Raw genomic sequence first — 14,062 nt, forward strand, 5'->3', positions numbered from 1 at the left:
TACCTCTTCTCATTAAATCGCTACGACCAAAAACAGACTCCAATTTCCTTTCTCACCCTGAGCCTCTGGCATCAAGTCTCTAAAATAAGGCTTCTTGGCCTGGTGTCCCTGATGAACCCGTTTTTGAAAAACATATATTTTGACACTATACATAAGTCCCAATATAATTGGTCTCCTTTGTAATCCTATGCGTTTAATGCATTATATGAAGGAGGGCGTGTCTATCGCCAGCCAAGCTGCCATCGGGGTCCAGGACACAAAACTCTATCTCTAAAACTACATTTTCCAGTGAGGGGGGCAGTGGGGAGGTGGAGGTGGGCTATCCCTTCCCAAAGCGATCTCCAGCCCAACAAACAGCTGCACTACTCTGGATGGAGAGAAAAGCAGATCAGGGTAAGGGAGTAGGTTTTTCCAAGGGGCTGCTAGCTTCCAGTGCTGCAGAGGACTGTGGAGGAGAGAAGGGAGGGAGTCCTCCCGGATTGGGGTGTCAGAGGTGAGAAAGGGCAGAATTCTCCAGTTAGGGGGCCAGGATGGGAGGAGTTCAGAGAGGGAGAAGGCCGGAGTAGAGGCGGAGCTAGGGGTTGAAGAGAGGCCGGATTCTCGGGGTGGTGGGGCCTCCGGAGAAGGAAAGGAGTTGGGGGGAATGAGAAGGGACAAAACTTTCGGGGTTGGGGCCTCTCCAGAAAAGGGGAGGAGTGCTGCCAAGGTGGGACGCCGGGACTCCCTGGGAATACGCGATCCCCCTGGGGCCGGACCAAGGGAGCTAGCTTGGGGGCCATGGGCTTCCCCGGGGCGGGGAGGGGCGGAGCTCCGAGGCCGGGGGCTGGGGGAGGAGCAGGATGGGGGCGGGTCTCCCCAAGTGAGTCTGGGCCGGGGTTCCCCCCACCCACCCCCGCCCTGGCGCGCACAGCGGGGCTAGAAAACTCCCTGGGACCCTTGGGGCGCCCGGGAGGCCGACTGTGGGCTGCAGAGGCGCCGTAAACAAGCTCCGAGCAGACGCGCGACAGCGGCCAGAGCCACTGCCTGGGAGCAAGCTCCGTCCGCCCCCGCGATCCCTTGGCCCGGGTCCGAGAGTCGCCCGGCTTGGGGGGACGTAGCTTGAGTCGTAAGTGCTCCCTCTTTCCGAGCCAGGTTCGGGGTTAAATGTGTGCGGGGGAAGGGACTGAGGTCTGGGGCTAGCTTCTGGAGAAGCGAGAGCAGCAGCTGGAAAGGACTGCGATCTGTAGTCGGGGTGGGGGCGCTCTGAGGAGGGGAAAAGAGTGGGACGCTAGGGAATTGCGCTGGGAGGGGTTCGAGGGGCGGGACAAGGCGATGGAGGGGAGGGATCCCACTAGGCCCTCGGGGCTTAGCTGTTCCCCAGCCTGTTGCTTCAGACTTTAACCCTAAACACCATCCCACCCCTGTCCCTAGAGCCCAGCCCCTGGGCTCTGGCTTAATCTGACCCAGGAGATGGGACCCACTCTGAAGAATTCTGTGAGAAGGCCACCTCCTCCCACATTTAGGTAGGTGGGTCCCCGGGGGCGAGCGTGTTGGAGACTTGAGAACAGCGAGGAGCGGTGACTCCAGCCTCCCGCTTTGGGATGAGTCAGACGGGCTTGGCTGCAGGCTGGGTTTGGGGGTGGATAAGGGAGCCCTTCAGCCAAACTCCCTCTCAATCAATCACAGGCTTTGAAACACTGAGTGGCAGAGTTAAACCTAGAACCTCTGGGAAGCCCAATCTGTCTCTTTGCTCTTGCTTTGGGAACAGAGGGAGGAGCCCCAAGCAGAGAAATGGGACACCTGTGTAATGGAAAAAGCGCTGGGCTCAGTCAGGAGATCTTGGTTTGGTCCCAGCTTTGCCGCTTACCAGCTGGGTGCCCATAAGCAGGACCTTAGCTTCCTTATATGTAAAAGGATAAGGCTGGAGCAGATGATTTTTTACAATTCCTTTAAGCTATTCCAAGTCTACTCCCAACTCAGACCATGGCTTCCAATGTGACTAGCAAGCTTGTCTGTCCTCTTTGGGTTCCTGTCTGGAAAAAGCTGTTTGAGCTGCTGTTTGAGTGAATGAAACTACCCCCTTGGGGGACTGGGGAATGGGTGAGGTGAACTGAGAATTTGGGCGAGGAGCCACAGTGGGGAGGCCCTTGAAGGCTTAGGAAGGGGGCAAAGAGGAGCCCATGAAGTGGGGGCTGGGATCCTGGGTCCAGGCCAGTTGTTCTCTGCCATCCGATCCAAGCTACATTTGGCACTATCCTGCATGGCATTGAGGTCTGGGCTGGTGATCAAGTTGCTTTTGAGTGGGACTCTGGTAAATAGCAAAGGGTAGGAAGGGAGGGGGGGATGAACTTCGGAGCCACTAGGGCAAGACACCAAGGCTTGTGGGAGGAAGGTTGGCACTTCCCTCAGACTTATAAGTGGCTGAATAGAAAGGAGGATCCAGGACAAATGCAGCAGACCCTAGCATCCCTTCCCAGGATAAATGAGTATCCCACAGCCAGACAGCAGGGGAGCCCATGCTGATTACAGGGTGGTGTTCTGCTGAATCTGCGAAGGGGTTATCAGTAACCACAGAAAGACTTCCCCCCCCAGAGGAACAGCTGCCAGTCCCTTCCAGAAATTGCCCTCCCCCAGTGTAGGTCCAACTTGGATTTTAAGCCATTCCTTTCCAGCAGCTGCCCCGACTGGCAGCAGCAGCTTGAATGTGGCTACATAGGAAACTCCAATGCTATCTCTCTACTCCAATAAATCTGCTTCTCAGCTTGCAAACACCATATAGTATCTGTCCGTGTCTGTATTTCTGTCCTCATGTCTGTGATATCTTCAGATCCCCTAGGGTATGGGCCTTATCTGCCCCATCTCAGAATGGGAAGGAAACTTAAAGGACCTATCTAGTTCTACATCCAATGAAACTTGAACACAGATTGAGGGGGGCTCCCCTACTTAACTTACAGTGTCCAAGACGCTTACTTTGGGACAGCTTTAATTGTGAGAGTATTTTCATTGTAATGGGCAGAAATTGGCCTTCCTGTAATTTCCATTCACTGACCCTAGTTTTGCCCCACTGGGGTGTAAGGAGGCTCCCATTCATTCAAATCTACAGGATACTGGGGGTGCAACTGACCTCTATATTGGTTTATATGTGGGTGAAACAGAGAAGAAGACAGTGCCTCTTTGGGGAGTTCAGTCTAGCTGAAGAAACAAGGCATGACAATGATATGTTCAAAGTCGAGAAGGCAGACCTTTGTCAGCAGAAGGGAAAACTTCCTAATAATTGGAGCTACCAAAAAAGAGAATGATGTGCTTTGGACATAGTGAATTCATATTAAGTTAAATTGGGAAAAGGAGTTTGGTGCTGAGAATTCTTTCGATAGATTACTCTATGACATTTTCCATGTTCCAATATTACCCTTCCAAAGGCAGCTATGTTTCAGTTCTGGAGGCAGGGGTGGGGTGGAGGATATGAGGAAGAATGGAGTTGCTTTGGACAGCAACTGGTCTGAATTTTTAAAATTCTTTACTTCCTTTAAAAAAAAAAAAGGAAGATAGGTATTTCTCTGTGAAATGAGGCTTTCAGTTGGAAGCTTGATAACCCCATCAGATATTTTGAGGGAGTCCAGTTCAGGTATGGGTTGGACCAGATGACTTTTTTAAAAAAATAGATTTTAACTATATCTTTTGTTTATTACATCAGCTAGATCTCCCCCATCAGAGACCCATTCCTTATAACAAAAAAATTTTTTGAGAAGAAAAAATCAGTAAAACCAATTAATAAAAATATTTTATGTTATATACAATTTAGCACCCCTTTGGGCCCCTCATCTTTGTAAGTGAATCAGGAAAAGATTCTAAAGCCCCTCCTAACTTTGGAGATTCTGTGATTCTGGGGGAGTTCATGGCTTAGACTTTAAGTGCTGGAGGAAGGTAAAGAAGGGAGAAATCAGTGTGGGCTGGAGGTGTCCCCTGTCAGTTCAAAACATGAGTTCTCAAGATATGGTCCAGGGACCCTGTAGAGTTATGACATCAATATTGTTTCCATAATAATACTAAGGTGTTTTGATTTCTAATATGGTAAATATCAACAAATATAATTCACATAAACAAAAGCTCTTGGTGAGGGGTGGGGGTGGTCATCAATAATCATTAAGAGTTTAAAGGGGGGGGGCAGCTAGATGGCCCAGTGGTTAAAAGCACCGGCCCTGAATTCAGGAGTACCTGAGTTCAAATCTGGCCTCAGACACTTGACACTTAACTAGCTGTGTGACCCTGGGCAAGTCACTTAACCCCCATTGACTGCAAAAAAAAAAAAAAGAATTTAAAAGGGGCAGCTAGGTGGTACAGTGGATAAAGCACTGGCCCTGGACTCAGGAGGACCTGAGGTCAAATCCAGCCTCAGACACTTGACACTTACTAGCTGTGTGACTCTGGGCAAGTCACTTAACCCCAATTGCCTCACCAAAAAAACAAAAACAAAAAACAAAAGAATTTAAATGGTCCTGAGACCAAAAAGTTTCAGAACCTCTGACTCAGAACATTCCTGAGAACAGAGACATTTCGTCTCTCCTGTTTACTTCCTTTCTCTCCTTATAATATGCTCAGTTTAAGACCCTTCGCACACAAAATAGAAGGGATGGGAATCTGGGAAGGGTGACCAGGATCCTGCTGGTGGCTTGGAAAGTGGGTGAGATTAAGTGAGGATGGGCCTTTAAATTATAATCCACCAGAAGGGGTTGCAGAGTGTTGGGGGCTGGATTACAGAGGTTGCCAGAGGCCTCAAAAACTATCAAGTCAAATATTTCTGGTTATCTCATCAGGGTTTAGATTATCCTACTAAATCTCATTATTGATAAAGGAGAGATGGCTTTTTAGCTTTTTAAATTTTTTACCCTACTCCCACAAGACACACACACACACACACACACACACACACACACACACACACAGGATTGGTTGGAAGGAGATTTCTTGGAGAGGAATGCCCAAAAGCCTTAGATTTGAGGAGAGATCTCATTCTGCACACAGATGCCTATCTTACCTCAGACTAAAGCAAGACAGGCAGAGGGACAGGAAGTTATTGCAGACCAACAAGAACTAAAAGATAAGAAGTAGGCCTGGAATAACAGGGTCAAAATGTGAAGGGGGAAGGGGTGGGAAGGTCATAAATTCGAACCTAGGTCTCACCACAATAAAGTTTCAGAGTCAAGGAAGCTGCAACCTTGGGCAAGCCAGTTTATTCTGGGCCTTGTTTTCATCACCTTTGCCTGGAGTTGGAAGTGATAGAGGCAAAAGCTTGGGTGGCTGAGTTCAAAGTACCATATTATAACTAGCCCTGCCTCCCAGATTTGTTTCTCCTGGGGATGGAAAGAGTAAATACAGCCTGCCATCTTATTTCCCTCCTCTCTACCTTAGCTCTTCTCTCTGCTTCTGATTAGAAGTTTGGAAATGAGGGGGCAACTAGGCAGTGCAGTGGATAAAGCACCGGCCCTGAAGTCAGGAGTACCTGAGTTCAAATCCGGCCTCAGACACTTGACACTTGCTAGCTGTGTGACCCTGGGCAAGTCACTTAACCCCAATTGCCTCATTAAAAAAAAAAATTTAAAAAAAAAAGAAAATGCTAAATTCATTTCCTTTCTAATGAGAGTTTAAATCCTCAGGGCTGAGTGCTCATAGGGGTCTCTTTGCTGTGACAAAAAAAGGGGGGGCAGCTAGATGGCGCAGTGGATAAAGCACGGGCCCTGGATTCAGGAGGACCTGAGTTCAAATCCGGCCTCAGACACTTAACACTTACTAGCTGTGTGACCTCAGGCAAGTCACTTAACCCCCACTGTCCCACCAAAAAAAAAAAAAAGAAGAAGTTTGGAAATGAGAAGAACAGGAAGACCCGGGGCAACAATATTTGTCCATGACTCTCCCTGTGAATTCTTGCCTGTGACTGTGGCTGGCTGTGTCAAAGTTCCTTTGCCAGCCCTAGAATTCTGTGATTCTGTGTCTGGTTGTCCAAGACTTAGTGTAGGGGATGGGACAGGCAGAGGCAAGGGAAAAGAATACTGGTGGTGGTGGTGATGACGCAGAGGCAGCGTTTATACAGCAAATTAAGGTTTGCAAATTGCCAAAGCCAAAACCAGCCATTTTTTTCATCCCTGGGCAAATACTATAAAATATTCCTTCAAATCAACTTTTAAAGAAAAACTTAGTTGCAAATGAAATGGATTTAAGTGAGGCAGGGCTTTGCAAAACCATCAGCCTTATTCTCTCCTCCAGAGTCATCTGAGTCCAGTGCCAGGATAACTGGTGATGGCCCACAATGCAGTGGGAGGCCTCAGCCTTTTTAAGGTAAGGCCTTTCCCAGGTCTTAGTTTGTCTGAGGCATGGAATGGGGATAGGGGAAAGGGAGAGACCTAGCATGGAGGCTAGGCTGAGAAAGATCTCCCCTGGTGTTCTGCCATCAAAGAATAAAAAGAGGGGCAGCTAGGTGGTGCAGTGGATAGAGCACCAGCCCTGGAGTCAGGAGGACCTGAGTTCAAATCCGGCCTCAGACACTTAAGTGTCTATGTGGCTATGTGACCCTGGGCAAGTCACTTAACCCCAACTGCCTCACTTAAAAAAAAAAAAAGAATAAAAAGAAAGCATCTTGTAGCTTTTTACTTAAAGAATTGATATCTTTTTCTATATTCCTACCTTTCACAATATGTGCCCCTTCATTCCCTGCCTCACACCATGGCATTAGAATACCACTCCCAAGCCAAAGTACTTCCCTCTTCTCCAGCAAAACCATAAACACACATTTACGGAGAACTTGTTATGTGCTGAGCCTTGTGGGGGAATATAGAAAAGGGTGAGCAATTGATTAAAGCGTTTATAATCTGTTTGGGAAAATAAGACTCAAGCGTGAAAAGCTACCAAACAATGCAAGGTGGTTGTGTGTGATAAGTGCCAAATTAGTGATCCAAAGTCAGAAGGAAGAGTTAGGTCCTTATGGACTGAAATTGGGAAGGCTAGCTAGAGGAGGTAGTTCTTTAGGTGGGCCCTGAAAGAAGGCTAGGGTTTGAATAGGCAGACGGAGCAAGAACATTTCGGGAGATTTATTATGACCTGTTTGGCTGGGGAGGGTGGGGAGAGAAGACCAGTAGAAGGCTCATATTAGGGAAGTGCTGATAAAGGAGGCTAGACAGAGGTGATTTCGAGGTTTGGGACCACTCTGAATGCCAGGTTGAAGAGTTGGGACTTTGTCTTGTGGCAACTGGGGAGCTTAAAGAAAGGTCAGGGCTATGTATTAAGAAAGTCAATTTGTTCGTCATATTTGGAATGGATTAAAAGGAGACAAGACAAAGGTTGGGGGAATAGTTAGGAGGCTGTTGTATCATGTAGGCAAAAGGCAAAATGCCTGAATTATAGTGGTAGCAGTTGTAATGGAGGAGAAGGGAAGGACTTTGGAAAGTGGACAAAGAACACCAGCCAACAAAATTACAGTTCCTTGGAGTATGGAATAGAACAACCGGAGCTTTTCCCTAGGGCATTGTAATTTAGAGGGCAGTGAAAGTGCTTGTACTTTTTCAGCAGGTAAGTACAACTGAACTGAGCATCTAGTTTGCAAGAATCTTTAGTTAAAAATAGAAAACTAGCAGATGGTTCCACAACCCAGGTGACTGTCTCTCTGACCCACCCTGCTACTTCCCTGGTAGTGGCCTCTCCAGCAGTGACCTGAGGTCTTTCCCTCTCTGAGATTTTGTGTCCTAAGGACACAAGGACCTTGATATACCATTCTCCTTTCTGCAATTAAATGGGTCTTACTGCTTGCCATGCACCAGAATTGATAGTGTTTTTGGGGGGTTTTTTTTAGTGAGGCAATTGGGATTAAGTGACTTGCCCAGGGTCACACAGCTAGTAAGTGTTAAGTGTCTGAGGCCGATTTGAACTCAGGTACTCCTGACTCCAGGGCCGGTGCTCTATCTATCCACTGCGCCATCTAGCAGCCCCCAGAATTGATAGTTACCATTCTGATATTGGTTGTAGTGAAGAATCCTCTCTGTGAAGGAATGAACAAGCTTTTAGTAAGCATTTACTAGCTTCTAAAGCACTGGTCACCCAAAGTAGGAGAGTCCCTCCCCTCATGAAGCCTACATTCTAATTAAAGTACTAGTATAAATGTGTGTTATCATCCTTACCTTTGGAGTATTGGAAATGGTTTCTTCAGCACCTTCCTATTCCTATGTCTCACACCCTATATTGTGAACAAAAATTTCTAGCTATGTACTTCATGGAAATTATGCTGTCAAATATACATTTTTTTTGTAGGGCAAGGACAAGAGGATATGGGGAGGGGGTTGGAGGAAAGGATCATGGGATTTTGGAAGCAGTAGAAAGAACTAAACACTGTCTCTTTCCCCCTTTTTCAGACACTGTGGCTCTCCAATGGATCTGGTTCTGTGACCCTATGAGGAAAGTAATACTTTTCCCCTTCCTTACCCAGCCCGAGGGGTTATGACCCAGGATCCCCCAAAAGGGAGACATCGAAGGGGAAAGAGAGCTGAGGACTCTCAGGCTGCTGCCAGAGCTACCACAACCATGTATACCTTCCTCCCTGACAACTTTTCCCCAACCAAGGCCAAGCCATCCAAAGAGCTAAAGCCCATGGTGGGATCTGTAGTCCTAGGACTCCTGCTGGTCTTGGCAGCCGTAGTTGCTTGGTGTTACTACAGCACATCTCTCCGGAAGGCAGAGCGCCTTAGGGCTGAGCTGTTGGAACTCCGGACAGGTGGCTTCTCCATTCGAAACCAGCAGGGGGAGCAAGTCTTCCGTCTGGCCTTCAGCTCTGGGGCTTTGGACCTGGAGTCCTGCGCCCGGGAGGGTGACATCTTGAGTTGTTCTCGGTCCACCGCAGGCCCCCTCAATTTCTTTATCCAGACGGTGCGGCCCAAGGACACTGTCATGTGCTACCGTGTGCGCTGGGAGGAGCTGACTCCAGCCCCTTCCGTGGAGCACACCATGTTCCTGGGGGATGTGCACTGGTATGGTGGTGCCGAGATGCGGACCCAACACTGGCCCATCCAACTGGCCGGCCTCCAGGCGCCGCAGCCCTTTGTCACCAGTGATGTGTACTCATCTCGGGCTGCCTTTGGTGGTATTCTTGAGCGATACTGGCTGTCATCCAAAGCGGTGGCCATCAAGGTCAATGACTCGGTGCCCTTCCACCTAGGCTGGAATGCCACTGGGCGCTCTCTCCTGTTACAGGCCCGCTACCACAACACCTCCTACAAGCCACCTGTGGGCCGGGGGCCGCTGCCTGAGCTCAGTTACCGTGTTTGTGTGGGTTCTGATGTGACATCGATCCATAAGTACATGGTGCGGCGTTACTTCAATAAACCCTCCAAGGTGCCAGCCCGAGAAGCCTTTCGTGACCCAATCTGGTCCACTTGGGCCCTCTACGGGAGAGCGGTAGACCAGGACAAGGTGCTGCGCTTTGCCGAGAAGATCCGCAAATACCGCTTCAACTGTAGCTACTTGGAAATCGATGACATGTACATGCCCGCCTACGGGGACTTCACCTTTGATGAAGCCAAGTTCCCCAATGCCACCGAGATGTTTAGGAAGCTGCAAGAGGCTGGTTTGAGGGTCACCCTGTGGGTGCACCCCTTTGTCAACTACAACTCCTCCAGCTTTGGGGAAGGCGTGGAGCGAGGGCTTTTTGTCCGGGAGCCCACAGGGCGGTTGCCAGCCCTGGTGCGCTGGTGGAATGGCATTGGTGCTGTCCTGGATTTCACCAACCCAGCTGCCCGGGAATGGTTCCAGGGTCACCTGCGGAGACTTCGCACCCAGTACTCGATCTCCTCCTTTAAGTTCGATGCTGGCGAAGTGAGCTACCTGCCCCGGGATTTCAGCACGTACCGCCCACTGGCTGATCCCAACCTTTGGAGCCGGCGCTACACGGAGATGGCGCTGCCTTTCTTCTCACTGGCTGAAGTGCGCGTGGGCTACCAGTCACAGAACATCTCTTGTTTCTTCCGCCTTATCGACCGCGACTCAGTGTGGGGCCATGAGCTGGGTTTGCGCTCCTTGATCCCAGCGGTGCTGACCATCAGCATGCTGGGTTACCCCTTTATCCTGCCTGACCTGATAGGCGGCAACGCAGTGCCCGGGCATACAGTTGGCGAGGGTGGGGGGAATGCCGGAATACCAGATCGTGAGCTCTATGTGCGCTGGCTGGAGGTGGCGGCCTTCATGCCGGCCATGCAGTTCTCTATCCCGCCCTGGCTTTACGACCAGGAGGTGGTAGAGATAGCGCGGAAGTTCGCAGCCCTGAGGGCGGAGCTGGTGGCGCCTCTGCTGCTGGAGCTGGCTGGAGAGGTGACCGACACCGGCGATCCCATAGTGCGGCCTCTCTGGTGGATTGCACCTGGAGATGAAGCAGCTCATCGAGTGGATTCTCAGTTCCTTATTGGGGACACGCTGCTTGTGGCCCCTGTGCTAGAACCGGGGAAGCAGGAGCGTGATGTGTATCTGCCCGCGGGGAAGTGGCGCAGCTACAAGGGAGAACTCTTTGTCAAGGCACCCATCCTGCTCACTGACTACCCTGTGGATCTGGATGAAGTTGCCTATTTTACCTGGGTGTCCTAACCCTGCTTCTCCTAGAAACCTCATTGTCCAGGAACCCTGACCTCGGAACCTCCTCTCCCCCCCTCCCCTTCCCCCCAGCTTCTTAGAGAGCCTGTCCTGGTAACACCATGGCTGTTACCCCAGACGTTTCACCACAACCCCTCTCCAAAGACTGTTCTATCCCATCCTCAAATCTAGACCTTAATGCTGACCTGGAGAGACTCTACTCCAAAAGACCTCAACCTTCCCCTCACCAAAACCTTAATCCTGCCTCTGGACTAAATTCTTTCTTCCCCAAACACACCTTAAAGCCATTAACTTACCCCATCTATCCATCTCCATCTCCTCCCTCCCCAAGAGACTTTGGAATAGGGTCCTTGGTTCTATTCCATCACCCATTTCTCCTCGACAGTTCCCCAACCCCAATATTTTGAGGCATTTTCTGGTTCCCCTCATGTAAGGTTTGTCTGAAAACTTTTAGCACACACGTCTACCATTGTTCCTCCGAGACTGGTAGAGGCGAGGGAAGAGGAAGGTCATAATCATAGTCCCACCCTATACCCTCCCCTACCCAAGAGAAAGTCATATGAAACTCCTTCCACAGCGAGGGTCTGCATTCTCATAGCCCAAGCTAGGGTCCTGCTCCCAGGATGCAGTGTTTCCATCTCCTAAGACCCTGGCTCCCATTGCATTCTGGGACTTGTAGTCTCCTTGGGTAGAAAGGCAAGAACTACCTTATGTGCCACAAACTACCATAGACTACTAGAACCAGAAGGAAACTTAGTGATCATCTAGTTTGAGAGATTAAAAAAAATTTAGAAACGTATTAGAGGGGTGGAAGGTAAGGTGAGAAGACTGAAGTTAAAGTAGGGAGTCTATTTCTAACTCCCAAGGGGATAAGAGTTTTGTAGTCCTAGCCTTTCAGCCCGTTGTCATACTCCTCCCCCTCCATATGCCCACTTTCCCATTTTTCTATTGGACCATTTAATGCTTCTTATGAGTCACACATGCTTGTGACCCCAAGTCAAAGACAGGACAGCAGGAGCTTGAGGGTGTCAAAGGTCATCACCTCCTCACCCCCCCCCCCTTTTAGGTCTTCTTTGCACATGGTTGGTCATTAAAAGCACAAAGATGAAATCTGCCTGGATTGAGAGTGGGATGTCTCCTGTCCCTCCCTACCTTCTACTCAGTCTCCACCTCCTTGTTTCTCATCTGGGAGTTTTCTTCTCAGAACAAACTTCTGTAGGGAAGTGGAACTGAGTTATGGGTCTGTGAGGTGACCTCTCTTGCTCCCTTTTCCATTAAATAATTCCAGCCACCACTACTTACAATTCTGGCAGTATTCCTCATCTCTTCCTCACTTTGATATAAGTCCCTCTCCCCATGAACTACCATAGATATTAAAACTGGAACGAATCTTAGTGGTCATCTAGTTTGAGAGAATTTTTTTAAAAATAGGAAAGTAGAGGAAGGGGAGCAGGTAGGGTCAGAAGATTGAAGTTAGATTAGGGAGTAAAACCCTATTTCTGACTCCCAAAGGGATATGGGCTTTGTGGTCCCATCCCCATACTCTTTTCCCTCCATAAGAAAGAATGTGGGGCTAACCATCCCCAACCCTGACAAATCTTAGGCTCAGCTATACCCTCATAACTGTGACCTTGAACCCCTCGTCCATCACATCTGGGCCTAGGCTTCATCATGATTCCCATTGATGCCCCTCTTTGAGAACGGGCATCCAAGTGTGTAGTCTGCCCAGTGCTGGCCTTAGTTCCCCTTCCCTTCCACTTTCCTGACCCCAATTTAGGAAAAAGAAGGGGTGGCTGGACATAGACTATCAGGAGCCCTTGGGGCCAGAGGTCTCCTCAGGACATCCTAACTGAGCTTGAAGTATTAGAGGTTCTTGTTCCCATGCTATGGTCTTTACCCCTACTATACCCCAGGGGCTGGGTTGACAAAGAGAGGACAGAATGGATCATATGTCCTAATGCTGCACTGACCTCGCCTTCCCCAAGGCCTATCTGTTCAACACTGCCCCAGTCAGACACACAGATGGGTCAGGAATGCCTTAATGTGAGAATTCACCCTGTGTGTATGTGACTATGTATTTACATGACTGTAAATTTCCATGTATATGTCAATATTTGTCTCTTTCTCTGTGTAATTATGGATATGGATGTCTATAGGACTAGGTATTTGTGTGTGGCTATCTCTTTTTGTGATTGTCCATGAGTCTTTTTTTTCTTCCTGTGACCAGGTATATATACTTAACTGGATAGTTCTTGTAGTGATTGTCTCTTGATGGGACTAGGTACATGTGTAAAGGCTCTATGTGACTGGGTGTGGCTGAATATCTGTGTAAAAACATAAGTGTCTGGGGTAGGGGCTAGATGTCTGTGTTATATCAAAGCCTGAGATGGACTATGTGTCTGCATGTATGAAAAAGTATTGTGAAAAGGTTGATTGGTTTGTTGGGTTTTTGGGGGGGAGGGGGGTAGGAGGGGGTCCTGAATATCTGTCAGTATGTGATTATGCATGTGATTGGGTATTTGCTTTTATGTGAATATGTATGTGTAAGAAAGGTGTCTAGCTATCTATGTGGGGGGAGATGCTTGTGGCTGTGTATTTGGGTGTCTGTGAATGTATTTCTGTGGCTGGATATGTGTATGCATGTGTGAAAGAATCTCTCTGAATGTGTATTGTGTGGTGGAGCATCTGTGTGTCTTTGTAATTTTGTGACTGTGTATGTATATATGGGAGAGAGAATCTGGCTGGGTACCTATGTCTCTGTGGCTTAGTATCTGTATTTATAGTAATATTTTCCAGTAGCTAGATTTTTTTGTTTATATGGACCTGTGTGTATTTGAATGTCTTTCTCTTTGACCAGTACGTTTGTATGCGTAGCTTTGTATCTGTGTGTGTGTGTGTGTGTGTGTGTGTGTGAGCTATGTATGTGTCCATGAGTGGCTACATCAGCCAGTCAACAAGCATTTACTAAACTTTTACAAGCTAAGCATTAAGGATGCAAAGGAAAGCAAAAAAGACTCTCTTCCTTCAAGTTCATATTCTTTTTTTAAAAATTAATTTCTTTTCTTTTCTTTTCTTTTCTTGGCAATGAGGGTTAAGTAACTTGCCCAGGGTGGCACGGCTAGTAAGTGTCAAGTGTTTGAGGCCAGATTTGAACTCAGATGTTCCTGAATCCAGGAGCGGTGCTTTATCCACCTCGCCACCTAGCTGCCCAAAATTAATTTCTTTTTAATTAACAAAAACATTTATTTTCTCTCTCTTCTACTTACCCCAATCCTCAGTGACCAAAAACAAAAAAAGAAAAAGTCCTTATGACAACTATGTATAGCCAAACAAAGCAATTTTTTTCATTGACTATGTCCAAAGATGCATGTCTCATTCTGTATCTTGAGTCCAACATCTCTGCCAAGAGGTGGGTAGTGTGCTTCTTCTTTCAGTCCACCAGAATCATGGATTGTTATTGCAT

At 48.3% G+C, this 14,062-nt stretch overlaps 1 protein-coding gene across 5 annotated transcripts; it reads left to right on the plus strand.

The window, feature by feature from the left end:
• Positions 1 to 419: 419 nt before the first annotated feature.
• Positions 420 to 13,704, plus strand: MYORG (myogenesis regulating glycosidase (putative)). 5 transcript variants are annotated; one of them, XM_043973137.1, is made up of 3 exons: positions 882 to 1,105; positions 1,411 to 1,502; positions 8,376 to 13,704. In XM_043973137.1, exon 3 carries the CDS (start codon positions 8,461 to 8,463, stop codon positions 10,591 to 10,593), a length of 2,133 nt encoding a protein of 710 aa, XP_043829072.1. In that variant the 5' UTR covers positions 882 to 1,105; positions 1,411 to 1,502; positions 8,376 to 8,460; the 3' UTR covers positions 10,594 to 13,704. The 5 variants fall into 5 exon arrangements, with proteins under 5 accessions (XP_043829085.1, XP_043829072.1, XP_043829065.1 ...); XM_043973130.1 differs by lacking the exon at positions 1,411 to 1,502 and adding an exon at positions 6,241 to 6,312; XM_043973145.1 differs by lacking the exon at positions 882 to 1,105 and adding an exon at positions 6,241 to 6,312 and having other exon boundaries at positions 1,337 to 1,502.
• The last annotated feature ends 358 nt before the right edge of the window (positions 13,705 to 14,062 follow it).

The sequence above is a fragment of the Dromiciops gliroides genome, chromosome 1 (assembly GCF_019393635.1).
Source record: "Dromiciops gliroides isolate mDroGli1 chromosome 1, mDroGli1.pri, whole genome shotgun sequence".
NCBI classification, from domain to species: domain Eukaryota; kingdom Metazoa; phylum Chordata; class Mammalia; order Microbiotheria; family Microbiotheriidae; genus Dromiciops; species Dromiciops gliroides.